The 19,640-nt window shown below is 43.5% G+C and overlaps 1 protein-coding gene across 24 annotated transcripts in view; it reads left to right on the forward strand.

Moving 5' to 3' along the window:
- LOC148518421 (sodium/calcium exchanger 1) overlaps window positions 1-19,640 on the forward strand; it is a 369,187-nt gene that overhangs the window by 271,021 nt on the left and 78,526 nt on the right. For 15 of the 24 annotated variants that reach the window (XM_088477621.1, XM_088477615.1, XM_088477614.1 and 12 more), the window contains one exon: window positions 17,712-17,842. In XM_088477621.1, the coding sequence (XP_088333747.1) occupies window positions 17,712-17,842 (131 nt within the window). Of the gene's footprint in view, window positions 1-1,753; window positions 1,774-2,594; window positions 2,610-8,224; window positions 8,237-14,316; window positions 14,348-15,096; window positions 15,133-15,305; window positions 15,333-17,711; window positions 17,843-19,640 lie in introns of all 24 variants that reach the window. The other 9 variants (XM_088477623.1, XM_088477630.1, XM_088477628.1 and 6 more) reach the window with 8 other exon arrangements.

Raw genomic sequence — 19,640 nt, forward strand, 5'->3', positions numbered from 1 at the left:
CCCATGGGTCACGTTAGCCGGCCGATGTTACGCAGATTATCCGATGCTGCGTTGGACAACGCAGCTCAGATAAGTAATGCACAGGAAGCGTGATGCCTCCTGCTGCATTACCATGACTGCAAGAATCCTGCCTGCATGCAGCTTTGCAATCGCGACCCTTGCTGAATCAGGCCCCGTGTTTGCTCCCAAAGATGTAAATACCACGGCCGCGTCTATACGGTAGCAGACACCATTCAAGGTTCGAGGCTGAAGCAGCTGGTATGACAATGCTGCCAGTTAGGTTTAGAGAAAAGTTCTCCATGTACACAACGTCACCAAGCCACGTATAATGCGTTTCGCCAAAGACTTCATCAGAGGGCTGACTTTAGTGATGTTTCTCCTTAGTTAAAAGGCATAGTACCAAGTTCCAATTATTAATTAAGCAACTTAGGTGCTTTAAGTACCTTAACAACATTTTAACAAAGCGAAACAATTTGCTTAATACATTGAATATATCATATAAGTTTTAGAACATATATAGACAAATCAATATAGCGCAACTACTGTAATTATTTGTGATCTAAAGAACTTTTAATGTCATAAAAATAAAACACCGGCTGATGTTTCAATTACCTTTCAACCAGTAAATTTTAGGCAGTTAGTTCGGCATTATTTAGTTATTTTTAGCTACCCTACTGTCTATACAAAAAATACAATGCATTTATATAAACAAGACACATAAATCAGCCACCATGATATTTATATACTCGTATATACTGTATACAAACTGACCATCTAGACATCTCTTTATGGTTTATTCTACTATGATAGGGGTAATATCATATCCTTCATGTAAGCCTTTAGGAACCAAAGTATCTAAGAATAATATCCAGTATGTTTCCCTTTTAGTAAATATCAAATATATATGAATATATATATATATATATATATATATACATGTATCTGTATGTGAGATATAAACTTATACACACATACATACATACATACATACATATATATATCTTTAGAATAAATGTTTGCATAAATGGCGTAGAAGTAAGTGTGTGCCTTAGGATAAAAAGGATAAAATACAGAAAAATGATGAAGTTTGTAGAAGTGAAAGGAATGCCTTTCCGGCTACCTGGGTCTATCATTATGGGTCATGGCAATATTGTGGTAATCTGTCTGTGTGCTCTCGTTATTGCTGCCAGGGGCAAGACATTAGACTCCCTCAGTCAGTAAAGTGTTAATGCTGTGAAAAGCTCCACTCTACAGACTCTCTGTGCTACAGTAAATGAACAGGAACTGTAACCTTGGTGTGCTTGTGATGTTACAGGCAGCCAACTGCTTCTAGCCAGACAGCAACATATGTTTAGTCAGTAGTAATGAACAGAGGAGAGATTTCCCATTTGGTATTAGTTACAGGTCATTTTTCATCTGCAGTGATAAAGGACTAAACAACTCATCCTGACATGCTAAGGCCTCAAGCATTGATGTTACCTGATAATCAGGTGCAACCATTTTTTTCTCTGTTTAATAAGCTGAAAAGAAACGGATTGTACACGATGGTCATTTTTAGTATCTTGCAGATGTCTACATTCTATACTGCTCTAGCTATTTGTGTTTAGTTTTTATTATGTGTCTTTTGCAAGCACCACAGTATAAGCATCCCTAAGGGCCACCAAAAGGTCCATGTCTGGCTCACTACCCTCAAGTTGGACAGTCCTGGTATAAGGAATTTAATTGTCACTATTGTAGCACAGTACATTGTGAGCTATTTTATGTACCAATGATGTTGTTACTTTTCTTTATAGCTAGTGATTATGGCAAATTATAGGACGTGTCAGGTTGAAATTGGGTATTTATATCTGCCCCAATTGTTGACTCCATGATGATGTGGCCATCTGAAGCAGGAAGACAGAATTGAAATCTTAGCAATTTCTGTAATTCCAAATGTAGTTGGACTTGTTTTGATTATTTCAAGTACAGCCAACACTACTGTAAACCAAATCTTCAAACTATCTAATTGAGCTTAGAATTTAAATTGCCATTGACAGTATATACTGTAGACATGAGATTTCAGCTTTTTGGGGAACACAAGCAAAAGAATCTCCAGGTTTTCCTTTGCAAGGACTTCAGTTAAGTGTTGGGTCATTTAGTAAAAGCAAATTATTCATAAAGTTTATAATAATCTGTAAAAACTGAAAATGTCCATTCATCGAGCACAGCTAGCAAAAAAGCCCCTATGATTAATTGGGATGTAGTCAGTTTGCCAGTGGACGAGATGCTGGCTGTTGAAATCCCGGGGTCGGAAACCCGATCCAGGACTAAATATAGGCGTCGAAATCCCGACGCCAGTGTAGATACCGACACCAGAATCCCAAAATTAGCCATCCCGACCATAAGTATAGCGGGGCGCCTTAGCTATTAGCTGCGGGAGGGGGGAGGGTTAGGTTTAGACAGCACGTGGGGGGTTAGGGTTAGGCTTTGGGGGGGGAGGTTAAGGTTAGGCACCACTTGGGGGGTTAGGGTTAGGCACCACTGGGGGGGGGTTAGGGTTAGGCACTAAGGGAGGATGGTTAGGTTTAGGCAATAAGGGAGAGGGTTAGGTTTAGGCACTAACGGGGAGTGTTAGGGTGTGGGGTGGGGAGGGTTAGGGTTCAAGAAGGGAGTGTTAGGATTAGGGGGAGAAGGGGGGAGGGTTAGCATACTTACCCAACTCCTTTCGGGATACCGAGCATCGGGATTCCGCTGTCGGAATTTTGACAGATGGCATCCCGACTGCCGGTATTTCATACACAACCCGAATAATTCACATGTTTACATAACCATGGAAATAAACATACTTGAGGCAGGTGAGAGTTTTTAATTATTCGCTTTATTGCTAATATCTTTTTGTTAAGGCTAAATATTTTTTCCTATCCTAAAAAAACAACCTATTGACACAGTATTAAATTATGTTCATATCACTAGGGGTCTATTTACTAAGCAGTTAGGAGACAGAGTGAAAAGTGATAAGGTACCAGCCAATCAGCTCCCAACTGCCATCTCACAGGCTGTGTTTGAAGAATGACAGTTGGGAGCTGATTGGCTGACACCTTATCACTTTTCACTCTGACTCCTAACACTGCTTAGTAAATAGACCCCTAAGACTTTATGATGTACATAAAGTACTGTGCTTTATTATATACTTTTGTTGTAAAAAAACCTATATTAAAAATGTGGATTTCTAATTTCATTGTTATATGAAGCAAGTACTGACAGGATATTGTGCAGATTAAGTGTCCTTCTCCTCTTACTTGGAGTGGTGAATCTCACATTAGCGATAATTGTGGATTCCATATTTTTTATGTTTGTCTGAAGATGCCTACCCAGCCAAAATGTCAAGGACATCTGGCATGACACATCCGAAAACTAGATGTGTAATATTGTACCTAGTCTTCATTTTGCAGATGTTAAAAACATGATATATAATATATTTTTTTTAAATAAAGATGTTTTTGAACCACAACTTATTACCACTTGCCATTCATTAAGCTTTCCTTGGCAGCTGACATGTTGTCCATTCTCTAGCAGAGACTGTATGTAATGCTATTGAGAAGATGAGATGACCTTTTCCATACAAAGTTTTTGCTGAAGGATAAAAAAACTCCCTCATTTTAACACAAAACCATGAATTATATTGGCAACATGCTGAATAACAGACCTCACACTATTACCACGCAATACAGAATTGGAGCAAATAATATGCAATAATAATATGTTCATTTTTTTAAATTCATGAAATGATCTTAGGGGCATATGTATCAAAGCTTGATGTGAGATACAATTGTGAAATATATATCACCAACTAATCAGCTCCAAACTATCATTCTTAAACACAGCCTGCAAAATGGAAGTTAAAAGCTGATTGGTTGGTGATATATATCTCACAATTTTATCTCACATCAAGCTTTGATACATATGCAACTTAGGGCCTGATTCAGAGCCGCTCGTAAGCGGCCGCTCGTTCGTTCCGAGCGATGTTAGCCCAACTGCGCATGCGTACGGATCGTTATACGCATGCGCTAACCAGTCAGTGCGGCCGAAATTCATGTACTCGCAAAATAGCGAATGCCTGCTATTTTGAGTGACAGAAAGAGGCGTATGTGGGTGGTAACAGGGGAAGGTGCTTGAAAATGGGGAGTGGAAATCAGAACGCAGGCGTGCTTAAAGGTCAAAACGGGCGTTTTATGGGTGTGCATATTTAAAACAGCAGCGTCATTGACCACGTCACTGGGTTATTTTAGAGTCAAAATTGTGGTAGCAAACACCAACCACAAGAATAGCAAGCAGTTCATACCCTTGTCGATGTACTCGATTAATCTAATAAATAGCGGACATGACGTAGGATGCGAGCGGCCAGGGGACGTATTTTTCCAAAAAACGAACGCAAGTTTGGCTCGCTCATTCAGACATAGAGGCATGAACAGACCGCAAACAGCGAACGGTTCATTTGAATAGCCACCCCTTGTTTTAGAACGAACGACCGCAAATAGCGAGTGACTCTGAATAAGGGGCCTTAGAGCTCAAAGATAAAATTAGCCTCTATTGCTGCTATATCACTACAAGTCCCAGTGTGTCCTGTCAGTTTGTATGTGCTGTAGGGGCACAGCAGCTGGGAAACCAGAGATTGCCTTGGAAAATAACTTGGCCCTGGTACATTTTCTGCTGATTAGACCCCCTCAGACATAAAAGTGTCCAACTTCCGTAAATCCTGCTGTTTTGTTTTGTGTACTGTTGGTAACTTCACAGTTGTTTTAATGTAATGACTTGTGAATTTCCTTTATATACATAAACTCAATATTCAATTTCTTCTTTCAAAGTTCGATGTTTAAAACTCAACTTTATGGGGTAAATTTAAATTAAGAGCGTGTTTGTATAATGAAACTTGCATACAACGCGTGAATGTCTGCATCCGAGAAATGCGTGATTCAATCAGAAATGACAATTAGCGGTAGTTGCGGCGAGGGTGTCCGACTTTTCTACAAAAAGCGAGAAGGGCATGAAAAGGGGCGGAACCATCCTGAACCCCAAAACAGTGACGATTGAGCGCCTGATTCACCAGTGCTTTATACCTTTATTGGCCAAATGAATCTATTTAAACAACTGAAAGTGTGTGATTAGTCATTGGGAGGGGTGGCTCTAGCGTCTTCTTCAGGGTGTCAGCAGCCATGTGATAGTCACTTCAATCGCAGACCTGTGATGCTCCAGCGTTCCGGTAAGTATTTTTCCCTTAATCTCTAACCCTAGCCCTCCCCCAGTGCCTAACTCTAACTTTTCTCCGCTGCATAACCCTAACCCTCCCAGCAGCGCCTAACCTTCGGCATCCTCAGCATGTCGACATTTCACATGGCGACAGTTCCGATGTTGACTTCGTGAACCTGTCGACATCGAGGATGTCGATACATTATCTGTTGACTGTTTGAACCATGTCGATATTCTAATGTCAACATTGTGGTGTCGATTACATATGTCGATATGGTTACTGTCAACCTTCTGAATGGATACCAACATTCCCACAGTGTGCTTTTTAATGCACTGGGGAAATGTGACTTCCAATGAACACAAAGGGGTATATTTACTAAAGTGAGAGTTTTTTGAAGTGGAGATGTTGCCCATAGCAACCAATCAGATGCTACATAACATTTATCTAGCACATTCTAAAAGATAATAGCTAGAATATGATTGGTTGCTATGGGCAACATCTCCACTTCTAAAAACTCTCACTTTAGTAAATATACCCCATAGACTGGAGTCTGTAGAAAGTTATTAGCTGGAGTTTTCTCTGCTCCCCTATGCACAGTTGCTTATAATGGCTCGGGGAGTTGTTAATGCTTGAACTGTTCAGACCTTTTCCGGTGTAGGTAAAATGTTCCAGTTACAATCCTATCAAATCACAGCTTCATTACCTTAATGAAACACAGTTCATATGCTTAGGTCAGTTTAATCAGCTTCCTGCTGTGTGCTGTGTAAATGCTTATAAGCTTCCACACTTACCAATAGTTTGACAGTAAAGAACAGTACAGGCATTAATCGGGCAGTCTCCGTGTTCCTTCAGATAAAATGTAATCATCCCATGGCAAGTTACTGTGGTTAATATAGATAATTAGTAAGATACAATGTAGTAAGAGAATATATAATAGTACCGTGAAATACCAGAAATATGTACAATCTCTGTTGTTCTTAAGTAATATATAATAAAGCATATATAATGGGAATGTCATTTCAGTGTATTTGTTTATAAAGATGATAATGTTATTACATACAGTAGTAGTGTATAGAGCAGTAAGGAGAACACATTAACTCTTGTTTATGTGTGAGGCAGAGGGCTCAGTTAGTCACCTTGCACCTTAGTTCAGAATTAGGGGAACATGTGTAATGATCACATAGCCTACCCTCCAACATGACCCGTTCCATTAGGTACAAAACACTCTGCTCCTGGACTTCCCATCTAATGTATGATTGCAGTCACCTGTGTTGAACTAGGTAATTGATGAGACAGGTGTATCACCACAGGTGTCTGCAATCATACAGTAACAGGGAAGTCCAGGAGCAGAGCATTGTGTACCTGATGGAACGGGTCATGTTGGAGGGTCTGCACATAGTCATGAGATTAAACAAAAAAGTTAAAGATCATTTCTGAAAGTACAGACCCTCCTCAAAAGCCTCTATTTTTAGACGAATGCGCATAGATTTACATCCCAAGGGTGCGCATAGATATACATCCCAAGATGCAAGGGTCTGTGGGTGTGCAAAATGGTGCACCTTCTGATGAGATGGGAAGAGCTGGTGTGGCAGCAGGAAGGGTATATTTCCCCTTCAGTTTCTGTACCTCGAAGTGACGTGGGGAGGAATGCATGACGCATCGCACTTGCGATGCAATGCATTCCGCCAATCATCGCATGCATGCTGGCGTTGGTAACACCGGTTTGCATGACGATCCCTGCAAAGGACCGTTCGGTTGGTAAGAGCGGCCCTTTGCAGTGGAGGGGCTTCCGGGTCTATGACCTGGGGAGCCCCTCCGACATCCTTCTGCGCATGCCGCGGGGGGTGCTGGGAGGCATTTGATTGGATCCCTCTCTCAGCTCATTCCCGATAGAAGCCCATAGGCCCATAGCCCACAGGCTTCTATGGGTAATGCCATCAGGAAGATGGCGTTACCCACTGCAAGTGCATCGCACTCGGGCTTGATGCATATGAGAAATGCGGTTTTACCGAATTTTACTCATTGATGCATCAAGCCTCTGGAGTGAGGGCGGAAGTGCGGTTCCCTGCCCATACAGTCCACCAAAACAAGAAAGTTGTCCCCTCAGGGGCTTGCTTCGTTCGCCACACTTCGGGCTTGTGGCTTTCTGCACTCGCCACAAGATTATATTCCCTCTCTGTGCCCACGTGGATTGTAGGGAATGACGATGGACAGTAGCTGATTATGTCAGGGTACGAAAACTGAAGGAGATCTATCCACTTCCATACCCACATGCACAAACAGGATGTTCTAAGGGCCCATTCCTTCTTCATCAAAGGACAGAGGGGAACTGACCATGTTTCTCCCCACATATTAATAATGGTATACCTTTTACACCTTTTGGGTGCCCTGATATTGGAGAGCGCATGTGTAGACAGATATGGAATTCTGACCAATATATGCCGTGATTTATTTTCTGATGGCACTGAAACTTTTTTTTGTATAATTTTTAATTGTTATAACAAGTTCTGGAAACCATTGATACAATTTCAGAAATTAATAAAATAAGTATCTGAAGATGGGATACGTTCAGGATTCCGACAGCCAGGATTCCGGCAGTCACAATGCCGACACTGGTGCTGTCAACCCGACCGCTGGGATCCCGAAGGTAAGTAGCGGGCTTATGGGGAAAGTTAGAGTTAGGCACCAGGGGGAGGGTTAGAGTTAAGCACTAAGGGGGAAGAGTTAGGTTTAGCCACCAGGTAGGGAGGGTTAGGGGCAAGGTTAGTGTCAGGGTTCAGCTTAGGATCGTCCTTCTCTTACATCCGCGCCGGCTACCCCTGACTTCTCGTGCAGTCAGATGTCTGGTGCGGCGGCAGGTGATGCGCTGGGTATTCTGCCTTAGGTGCTTGCGGACTTCCATGGTTGGCCTTGTTTCTTGTGGTTCCCGTCATGGGCGCCGCCATGACAGTCCTTCTCATGTGACAGTATCTCCAACCAGTAGTAGAATGATCTCAGTCAGCTGACGCTGTTCTCCTATCAACTGCTACCCCTGGGTATATAACCGCCTCCAGGACTCCAGGAAGTTGCCTGAGCAACGTTTGTCATTCCTAGTGTAAGCTAGCTGTGTCCTCGTTCCAGGTTCCTCTGAGATTTCTTCCGTGTCTTCTCTAGTGTGTTTGATCATCTCTGCCAGAGTGCTAACCCTGAGCTATCTTCAGTGCAACAGTGCGTCATACAACTTCAGCCTACGTGCAACTCAGTAATACCATCTCTGCCAGTCAGGGCCGGTTCTAGACATTGAGGAGCTCAGGGCGAAATCTCCCATTGGCGCCCCCCCGCAATAAAAATTTTTAGATGGTGTTCCTCTGTGCGCGTACTTCCGGAAAGGGGGCATGTCCTTGCGGAACACTCCCAATTCATCACACTGTGGGGCATGCCCAGCACTTACGAAGGTGCTGGGCTTCCCCCAAGCTCTCCCCTCGTGACGAATAATTGCCATGTGCAGTAATGCTCCTTACACAATAATGCCCTTTATAACACATTATGCCACACGCAGTAATGCCCTGTATAACACATTATGTCACACGCAGTAATGCCCTTTATAACATATTACGCCACACGCGGTAATGCCCTTTATAACACATTATGCCACATGCAGTAATGGCCTTTATAACACATTATGCCACATGCAGTGATGCCCTGTATAATACATTATGCCATATGCAGTAATGCCCTGTATAATACATTATGCCACACACAGTAATGCCCTGTATAATACATTGTGCCAAACACAGTAATTCCCTTTATAATACATTCTCCTCAATTCAAGTTATGCCACACAGTAGTCCCTTATTCATGTTATGACACACAGTGGTGCCCCTTTTACACAATGCCCAAATTAGTGCCCCTTATACACTAGGCCCACAGTAGTAGTGCCCCTAATACAATGCCCATGGTAGTAGTGCCCATTATACAATGCCCACAGCATTGGTGCCCCTTACACAATGGCCCAACAAGTGGTGCCCCCCATACAGTGCCCTCATTAGTAGTGCCCACAGTGGTAATGCCCCCATTGGTAATGCCCACAGTGTTAAGGCCCCCAGTAGTAGTGCCCCCATTGGTAATGTCCCCTATAGTAGTGCCCCCATTGGTAATGCCCCCAATAGTAGTGCCCACAGTTGTAATGCCCCCTATAGTAGTGCCCACAGTAAGAATGCCCCCTATAGTAGTGCCCAAAGTAGTAATGTCCCCATTAGTAGTGTCCACTGTAGTAATGACCCCTATAGTAGTGCCTCCAGTAGTAATGCCCCCTATAATAATGCCCCCATTAGTAGTGTCCACTGTAGTAATGCCCCCTATAGTAGTGCCTCCAGTAGTAATGCCCCTTATATTAATGCCCCCATTAGTAGTGTCCACTGTAGTAATGCCCCCTATATTAAAACACAATACTTACCTTAAGCCCTGCTCCTCTGTCCGCTGCCGTCCAGTCTGACCGCCCCTCCACCACAGATCTATGGGAGGGACATGACGTCACGACTTCCCTCCCATAGTGCTCTCTGCCGGAAGCTGGAGCTCAGGAGTAAGCTCCGTCTTTCGTCTGCCGCTGCAGGGAGGAAGCCGGGTGCCCGCTGATAACAAATATGAGCGGGCGCCCGGCAAATGCAGCCTCCCTGCGGCGGTTAGCGGGGGGGACCGGCGTGTTTTTTTTTTCTAGGTTTTTTTTCTCTTCCTCCTGGGGACTCAGTGGCGCCCTCTAGGGACCAGCGCTCCGGGCAACGGCCCTGTTAGCCCGCCCCTAGAACCGCCACTGCTGCCAGTGTGCCAACTCCATGCTACCTTCAGTGCAACAGTGCGTTACAACATCTCAGCCTGTGTGCAAACTCTGTGCAATTTTTAGCGCAACAGTGCATCATAACACCTCATCCTGTGTGCAAACTCTGCGCTACCCTTAACGCCCCAGTGCATCATACCACCTCAGCCTGTGTGCAACTTAGCGTCACCTTCTGGAGCAGCAGTGCGTAATTCCCACCTCAGCCTGTGTGCAACTTAGCGTTACCTTCCGACGCAATAGTGCATCTATACACCTCTACCTGTGGGTACCTCAAGTACCATTTCCTGGTGTAGCTGTGTCTCCTGGGAGGCATAATTCTCGGGCTACCATCTGTGTGAATCTCTATTCCCATGGGTTTTGAATACCAGATCAAAGGACCGCGACCTGCTTGCTGGGTGCAGCTAAAACCCATATCCTGATTTTTAGGGGTCACTGGTGAACACCTCCCAGCGGGTTACATTCCGCACCATTAACGTCCAAACTCTGTGGATGAGGAGATCATACATTCAAGCCCCTCGCCTCCGATTTCTCCCCCAACCTCGGACGTCTGCTTTCAATCCCTCAGTGACAAGCGTGACAGTTAGGTTCGCATACTCACCTTTCCTCGTCAGGATTCTAACATAATCGGGATGGCGGTGTCAGGATACTGACCAATGGGATTCCGTACCCGATCCCCGAAGACTCGTCCACAGTATGGAAGTTACATCTTGTAACCTTTTACTTTGATCTTAGTACCGGTTTTGTTGCTCTGAGTACCTTTGCTTATAGAAAAAAAAACACTGATTATATGTAATAAAGATATTAAAATTTTCAAATAGTCACTTAATAGTGATTAATTTAAACTGAGCATCTCCTAATTGCACAATATGTCCACTTGTCCAGAATAAAATAAGCAGTCCAAATAGTATCCACTAATTAATGTCCTTTAACCATGCAGCTTCTTTATGTTGGTTTCACTCCGCCATTAATAATGTATTCTAGGAACAAAGGAGCGTCCTTTTGCATTCTCCAGATCCTATATGCTTTACATAGCTATCGATAGTCATGGACACCTCTGGCAACTATTCCCTGATAAAGACCACTCTCCACACACTGTGCATAATTACTACCTCCAGGGACTCCGGATGCACACTGTTAGCCTCAGGACGAGATGAGGTGTGGAACTCACATAGCTAACAGTGTGATTCCGGAGTCCTTGGCGGTGGTAATTATGCACAGTGTGCGGAGAGTGGTCTGAAGGGAATGGGATTGTATTGCCGGCGGCTGTATAGCCGCCCGTTCAAATCCCAACAGCAGCTGGCCGAAGGCAGGAAATCCTGATAGTGGAGGTAAGTACAGCTAACTCTCCCCTCTCCCTCCCCTAATCCTAACCCTCCTTTATGGGTACCTAACCCTAACCTCCCCCCTAGTGCCTAACCCTAACCTCCCCCCGTTAGTGCCTAAACCTAACCCCCCCTACCCGCACCCTAAACCTATCCCTCCCGGGGGGGTGCCTAACCCTAACCCCCCCTTCCCCCAGCCTAACCCTAAGTACTCCTGGGGTGCCCTAAACCTTGCCCCCCCCCTCCCCCCCCCCGCGGCTAAGAGGTCGGAGCATGTACTTAATTTGTTCTGGCCCGCGTCGTTCCGTTCTGCATTCCGGCGTCGGGATTATGACAGGCGTCAGTATCTTGATATCTGTCATAAATCCCTAGGCGGCATCCCGTCTGAAGTACTAAAAGTCTAGTATAGTATAGGACCTTCTCTAGCCCGGCAAAGTGCAGTTGATTCCACAAGTGAACAGAAGACCTCTGAAGAGATGTTGACCCATGCCATTTGGATAGCTTCCCACAGTTCCCTGATATTTGTACGTGCAGGATCTTGGGTGTGAATGGACCCCTCCACCACATCCGATAAATGCTTGATTGGGTTCATGTCAGGTGAACGTGGTGACCACACCATTCCTCGGAACTCTCCAGAATGCTCCTCGAGCCAATTCTGGACAACTTTGGACCGATGACATGGAGCATTATCCTACTTGAGTATTCCATCATTGTGGGAGTACATGAAGTCTGTGCCACACCTGAATGCTACCATCAGGCCGAAACAACTGGAACCATGACTCATCTGACTATGCCACATGTTGCCAGTCCTACAGACTCATCTGACTATGCCACATGTTGCCAGACCTACAGAGTCCAATTGGTGAAGTCACAAGCCCAGGTGAGGCGCTGTTTCTGGTGTCGTAGTGTTATCAGGGGCACCCTGGGGGGACTTCTGCTCCCATATCCCATGGAAGCTAAAGAATACTGCACTGACTTGCTGGATTTGCGTTTGGCATCTCCTGCATTGAATGTGGATGTGATTTGAGCCAGTGTTGCTTGTCTGTTACTGCTGACACCTCTGGCCAGACGCCGTTGGTCATGATCACTAAGCACCTGTGGTCGGCCACTGTGCTGTCCACAGTGGGTGTTAATTCCTTCCATGGAATATTCCTGGTACACACGTGGCACCGTAGATGGAGGAATGTTGAATGTCTGCACAACTTCAGAAATGGAATGTCCAATCCGTCGGGCACCCACTATCATGCCCTCATTTGAAGTCTGATAATTCACCATGAGCAGCCTAGCTGACGCACGAAATTTCAGATTACAATTGATGCAGGTCTGGGCATTTCCAAGTACAGTAACGCCACCTACCATTACACCATGACATTACAGCATATATCTCTATCTATCTATAAAGGTTCCTATAATGGTCGGCACTCCCACAACATTTAGACACCTTGCTGTGGTGCACGCTATTGTGAAGACAAAAACGTATGCGGATGCAGCGGCACTCTCCGGGCTCATTCAGCGGTAATAAGACAATTAAGTCATATTCGGTATTTCCAACATTGCAGGTGAATACAGGTCTAATATACTCAAAACATTGGAAATACAGAATATGACTTAATTGTCTTATTACCGCTGAATGACGCCAGACTATATATATATATATATATATATATATATATATATTATGCTACATTTTATTTGGATAGTAAATGACATAACGATATTATGTGAAAACTGGGTTCCTTAATTTCCTCACAGTTATTTTTCAGAGAATATTTCAGTCTCTGGGGGAAATATATCAAATCTTATCAAATCTTGAGATAAAATGGACAGAGATAAAGTACCAACCAATCAGCTCCTCTGATTTTACAGGCTGTGTTTGAAAGAAGGCAGTTGGGAGCTGATTGATTGGTACTTTTTCTTCTTTCGTAATTGCTTGATATGTCCCGCTTCCCCCCCCTCTCCCCCGCCTTTGACATACATGGGCACATATACACAGTAGGGTTATTATTTTGTCAGCAGCCAGTTAGGCTACTGGTATGTATTTGGGATGTTGAAGGAAACCGGAGTACCCAGAGAAAGCTCCTGCAAACATGGGGCAAATATACAAACACAGATTAGCCATGACTGGGAATTGAATTTATGACCTCAGTGCTGTGAGGCAGTAATACTAACTGATACGCCAACCATGCAGCCCAGTAAGGGCAATGCTATAGCACTGCACAAAAGGTTAGAGGTAGGTTTATATCACTTTAGATAATATACAAACGGCATACCATTGTCCCCTTCCTTCACTGAATTTTTAATAACATAATGATATACTGTAGCAAGCATTACATTCTAAGAAATTTAGACCAGTCCATTTTAATTAAGGGGAAGCTCAAAATTGACTGTGAAAGTGCTTAACCCAATTAGAAAAACTGACAATTTTAAACTTAATGCCACGTGCCCAGTATAAGTCACTAGAGACCTGTACTGCTCTGTAAGAGGTTCTCTATTCAAATGAATGATATTCCTTCCATGAAGAGAGACGAGGTCCGTGTGTAGCCTCCTCGTGGCCTTCTGTAGACTCTGGCATATGCTGATCTCCGGGAAAATGGTACATGCACCATGTTCCCAGTGATTTCTGTAATGCGAATGCGCAGTTCTCTGGAAACGTGGCACTTGCACCATGTTCCCAGTAATATCTGCGGCACTGACTCTGCACCCATTAGAGATATGCCTGATTCAGAGATGCGTGTATGTCTGTTGTGCAGACAGATTTGGCGGATTTCCACCCAACGCATGCGTCTGAGTTAGCCATGCGCAACTTTGATCAACTACAGGGATTCTAAATCATATGCATCTCAGTTATATCTGAATGTGTGCAGCTTAGTTGTCGCATGTAGTGCTCTAAGGGTGTGTCGTGGCCAGAATTGTTGGCTATTCAAAGATGAGCATAGGCAGACATCTGATTTCAGATGGGTCTCCTGCAGCAGGTATAGGACTGGTGTAAATGTGGATAGTGGATGTATAGGGGAGGTGTGGCCACATAGATTCGGCAACTCTAAATCAGGCCCAAAGCCAGCAATTCCAACACTGGCCAATTGGTGTACAGAGGTTTCACGCTGCTCAGCGTCCACCGTTCAGCTTGCATGGAAATCATTTTACCAGTCTACAGACACTGTCCTGATTCACTAAAGGGAAATATGTGAAATATCACAACATGCAGTTCAATGTGCTGTTCATGGGCGTAACTACCATAGGTGCAAGGGGTGCAGCTGCTCTGGTGCCCAGAGGTGAGGAGGGCCTAGCTTCCTTGTCAAAGTTACATGTGTTATATCAGAGGTTCCCAAACTCGGTTCTCAAGGCACCCTAACGGTCCAGGTTTTAAGGATATCCATGGTTGAGCACAAATGGTTAAATCAAAAGACTGAGGTACTAATTGAGTCACACGGGCCATGCCGTGCCGCGTTTTGTGTTATATACATTTTTTCACCATTTGGTGGCACACAGGGGCCCTTACAAACTTTTGCTATGGAGCCTTCAATTACCTAGTTACGCCCCTAGGGCTGTTTAATGTGTTTTCTGTATTTCTCCTTGTTGTGGTATATTTGCCGTGATCTGTACATAACATATGCATATTGTCCAACTCTGTACAATTTTTAATTGTCTAAAAAAATCTTAAACTTTGATATATTGGACAGGTGATGTTACCTGTTTACCACATATTTACTTAGGGAGAGAACAAGCTTTCATAGAGTGGCTTATGCAGGGGAGCAGCGAGGTACAGAGGAGCCTGGCATAGTAGTCACGCTTTCAGACAGTGCTCCAGTACTCCTCTCCCCATCTGCTCCCAGCCCTTCTGCAGTGCAGCCTGGAGGAAGCCTGTCTGGGAGATAGCACATGTTGCAGCTCAGTAAAATGCTCCCATACTAACAAGTACCTGGAGAAACCACCTGTTAATAAGTGACTGATAGATGGATGGCTTTGGAGGGTTGACTTTGCTGCTGTATTTAGAAACATCACTCAATCATTCAGTTTTTATACCATTAAATTAAATATGAAGCTCTCTCATCAATATCTTAAACCTTTTAATATTCTACTCTCCTATAAAGCGTGCTACAGTATGTAGCCATTCATTAAAAAAGGATGAATAATTAAAATATAATTTAGTCTGAGCAAGATACATTCTGTACATTGGATGGCTATTACAATTTGTGTCACCCCTTGTTCTTTATCGTACTGTACATTGACATATTGTAAAGTACAGAAGTGATACCTGTACTACGTGAAATACTGGACTCAAATTAGAGTATTAATCAGAGTATTAAGCTGGCCATACTCTGGAAACTTTTCATCCAATTATCCAACTGAACGTTACCTGACCAACTCAACCATCATCAAGTGTGACTCCATACACTATCCAACTTTTATTTTTATCAGATCAGCCAACTAAACAATTTTCTCTCCAGCTGGATAATTTTGAACAGAATAAATCTTTTTTTTTTTTTTTTTAATTGTGGGGGTACACCCCACTTTTTAATGCACACTGGCGCTTTTCAGCATAATCCTGGTTCCCCAAAACCAGCCTGGACTGGTGAAACCATAGAAGGTCTACCCGCAGTGGTGGGGTCCCCCCCTCAATTGTTCAAAATCAGCCCCAGGCCAGTTGGCACCAGGGGCTGGTTTCCCCGGGAGAGGGGGGGTGTTGTATGTAAAAATCCATGTGGGTTCCCCTCCCTGGGTATAACCAGCCCTGATGCCAATAGCGATATGGCTGCCATGTTGTGTCCTTCAGTGGTTCATTGTACAGTGTGAGAGTAAAGCTGGGTACACACCAGAAAGATATATCTGCAGATGATGGTTGTTCATACATACTGAAGAGCCATCACAATTCCCCTGGCAGCCTGTGCAGCAAGTGTATGGGCGGTCGTCTAACTGCCTGTGTACGATGTGCAGATATATCTGTCATCAGCTGGGCAGCACAGCCGAGGCGATACTGTGTTCACAGACATATCACTGGTACACACTGGCAGAAGCACACACGATATATTGGCCGATCAATTGATTGTCCAATATATATGCTAGTGTGTACCCAGCATTAGGGAATATAATGATTTTATGTGGCCTATGAATGGAGTAGGTATATAATGCAATGACTGCTGCAGAAAACTACTCAACAGGGATGCCTTTAGGGAGTACTATGCAAATATAATTTAGCTTTTTAAAATGAAACATAATTAAATACTATTAATTATTAAATTAAAAAACGTTGTTTTGATTTTATTACACTTTTATTAAATGATGTTCCTGTCAATTAGTGAAAGCTCTATACCGGCAGCTATTATAGTACTAGAATCCTTAGAAAACATTCACTTACTAAATTATGCTGCTAATGAGAATTAGTCATATTGTCATAAATTGCCCATTTGCTGTACAGTTTTGGTTGGCTAGTCTGACCACATTGACTGCATGAATGTTCCATAATTATTATAGTGATAACCAATTATATTGGAGTAGCTTTTATTTTATTGGAAGAGTACAAATTTGAATGATGACCCCCATCTGCCCATGTAAGCAGTGATTGTGTATCCTGGAAGCACTTTTTACAGAAATTATTTGGAAAAGTTTTATTTGATTAGTATTGAGGGGAATTTAATAAGATAAAGCGAAAAATGAAGCCATAATCGACTTGTATGCACTGTTTTCTGGGTTCATCCAGGGTCCCCACGACCTGTATTCTAAACACTTTGCATGCTCAGCATGTATCGATATCCCCCTTCAACTTGCATCGATTTCCCCTGTAAACAGTTGGTTCATTTGAGAGGGGAATAAACACCAGCTCCAGGTGAGCCTTTTGCAGACAGTGCTGCATGGTGCAGAACCATTATGAGTTTTTGGGATCCTGGCGATGACAAACCTTATACAAGGTAGTATTTTTTTTAATTTTGGAATGATATCTTTAATAAGAAATTACTAAACTACTGTACATCAACTGAAAAAATTATTGAACATGACACTTATCAACAATAGGAGTCCCTTTATTCTAGCAAGGAGAGCTTAAATATTAAGTTTTGCTGTGCACCCCAGATTAATGTGTCAGAGATGGCTACTGTAGGTTACCTAAGGTACGTCTGCAAATACAGAATCTTTCATTTTATTTATTTGTTATGAATATGTATTGTTATTTTTATTGTATTGGTATTTTGATATTATTATGTTGGTGGTGGTATTATTACTGTTATATTATTATTAATACTAGTATTTTTATTATTACACTTTTGTTTTGTTATTTCAAAAACATTCTTACAAATTTACAGAACTGTTGGCCTACAGTGTGCAATGGTGGTAATTCCATCTGTTTTATTTGCAGAGGAAAATGACGAAAAACAGCCGCTTACAAGCAAAGAAGAGGAAGAGCGACGTATAGCAGAAATGGGCCGTCCCGTGCTGGGAGAGCACACAAAACTTGAAATAATTATTGAAGAATCCTATGAGTTTAAGGTACTGTCTCTGATAATGTAATGCATACTGTGATATAGTATAATAGTTTCATAGTGCTGAGGCATGAACCCATCAATTCACTAGAAACTAGAGATCACTGAGGCATGATGTACAAGGAACACATTAGGAGAAATAGATATAATATAGAGATTCCTGTGTCAGAGAAAGTATGGTTTATGGGGCAGTAAACTTTCACAAGAGGTATAATAATAGAAGGCCTGAGCGAATTTATATTGATCAAGTCAAGGGAAATATCAATCTTATCAAGAAGATGAGTGTGAATCATGATCTATATGAGTGAGAATACTCTTTCCAGAGCTTGGACCCAGTTGGCAATGCCATCAGATCCCTCCTAGTGTCCCACGCGGCGCGCATGTCAAGCGACGCATGCGTAAAAGGACTCCCAAGAAACTTCTAGGACATAACATCGAAGTTCTTTCTTTCTTTCGTTCTTTTCAGAAGAGCTGTCCTTTGCGATTTTAATCGCAATTCTAGGTACATACCGGCGTTATCAATGTACCCGATGAATGGCATGATGTACCACATCCAAATGTTGTTTCTCATTTTTTGCTATGTATTTTGTCCATATTTTGCTTTTCATATGGGTGTTTACTCATTTAATACAACAGAGGGACTTTTTTCACTGAAGTTAAATTACTTAGCAACAGTAGCTCCTAGGGGACCATAGAAAGAGGATTACACAAAGTACATGTGCATAAAATACACAAATATTTTATGTTAATCTATTGGACTGAGACAAAGCTTGCTGTGAGGCTGTCATCCCTCTACACAGTTGTATTTGTCCATGAATGGTTCTATAAGGCATTATCAAGATGATTGTGTTTTCGAAAAACAGAGAACAACTGTAAAAACTAAGGGTCTCATTCAGACCCGCTCGCGAGCACAGGACGCTCGGAAGCGGGTCGATGGTCCCCAAATGCGCATGCGCACAACGGAGGCTGCTCCATCGTGCTCATGCGCGAGACCCGGCGAGCGACGGGGAAGCCGTCGCTCGGGGTCTCGCACCAAAGGGGGCGTACTGTCGATGGTGAGTGACAGCACGCCCCCTTTGGTGGGCATGCCTGCCCAGACGGAACGCCTACCCTCTGGGTCCGGCCCCACTGACATCACTAGTGATGTCAGTGGGAGTGATTTTGGCTCTGATAGAGCCAAAATCACTCCAGGGCTTACGGCAACGAGACCCTACCGCAGGGTCTCGTCGCAAGCCTGATGGTCGCGATGGTCTTGACCATCACGACCATCATCATGGACGCTCGCATAAGCTGTGGGTGGTAACCCACAGCTATGTGAGCGTCCAGGAGGACGCACCAAAAAAAAAAAAACGCCCTGATTCAGAGCGGGCGCTCGTTCAGTGCCCGCCCTATATTTTCTCAATATATATTTTCTCAATATAATATCAGAGCCAGAGACTGTCTTTCAGATTACCTTGCTAGAATATTTATTAATCTTCTCCCTTCACCATTGTTTGTGGCTATCACTTTCATTAGGCAGTAGCCTCCTAATTAACTGCTCTCTGCCTTCGCAGTATGGTCTGGCAGTCCCAAGGTGAGAAAACACCTCCCCCTGGGACTGCCTGTTTGGCTGTGATTAGCAGGGAGTGCTTCCAAAGGGAGGTCACTGCCACTGCTAGGCAGTCCCTGCGGATGGCGGATTTTACTGGGCGGGTAATATAATTATGGTAGGCAATATCCACCACTGGTTATAGAAAAACCAAGCATAGCTCTAAAGGCGGGTACACATAACACGCTGTGTGTACCTGGTCGACCCAGGATGCGAC

Source organism: Taudactylus pleione, unplaced genomic scaffold (genome assembly GCF_031769625.1).
Source record: "Taudactylus pleione unplaced genomic scaffold, aTauple2 ptg000201l, whole genome shotgun sequence".
Lineage (NCBI taxonomy): Eukaryota > Metazoa > Chordata > Amphibia > Anura > Myobatrachidae > Taudactylus > Taudactylus pleione.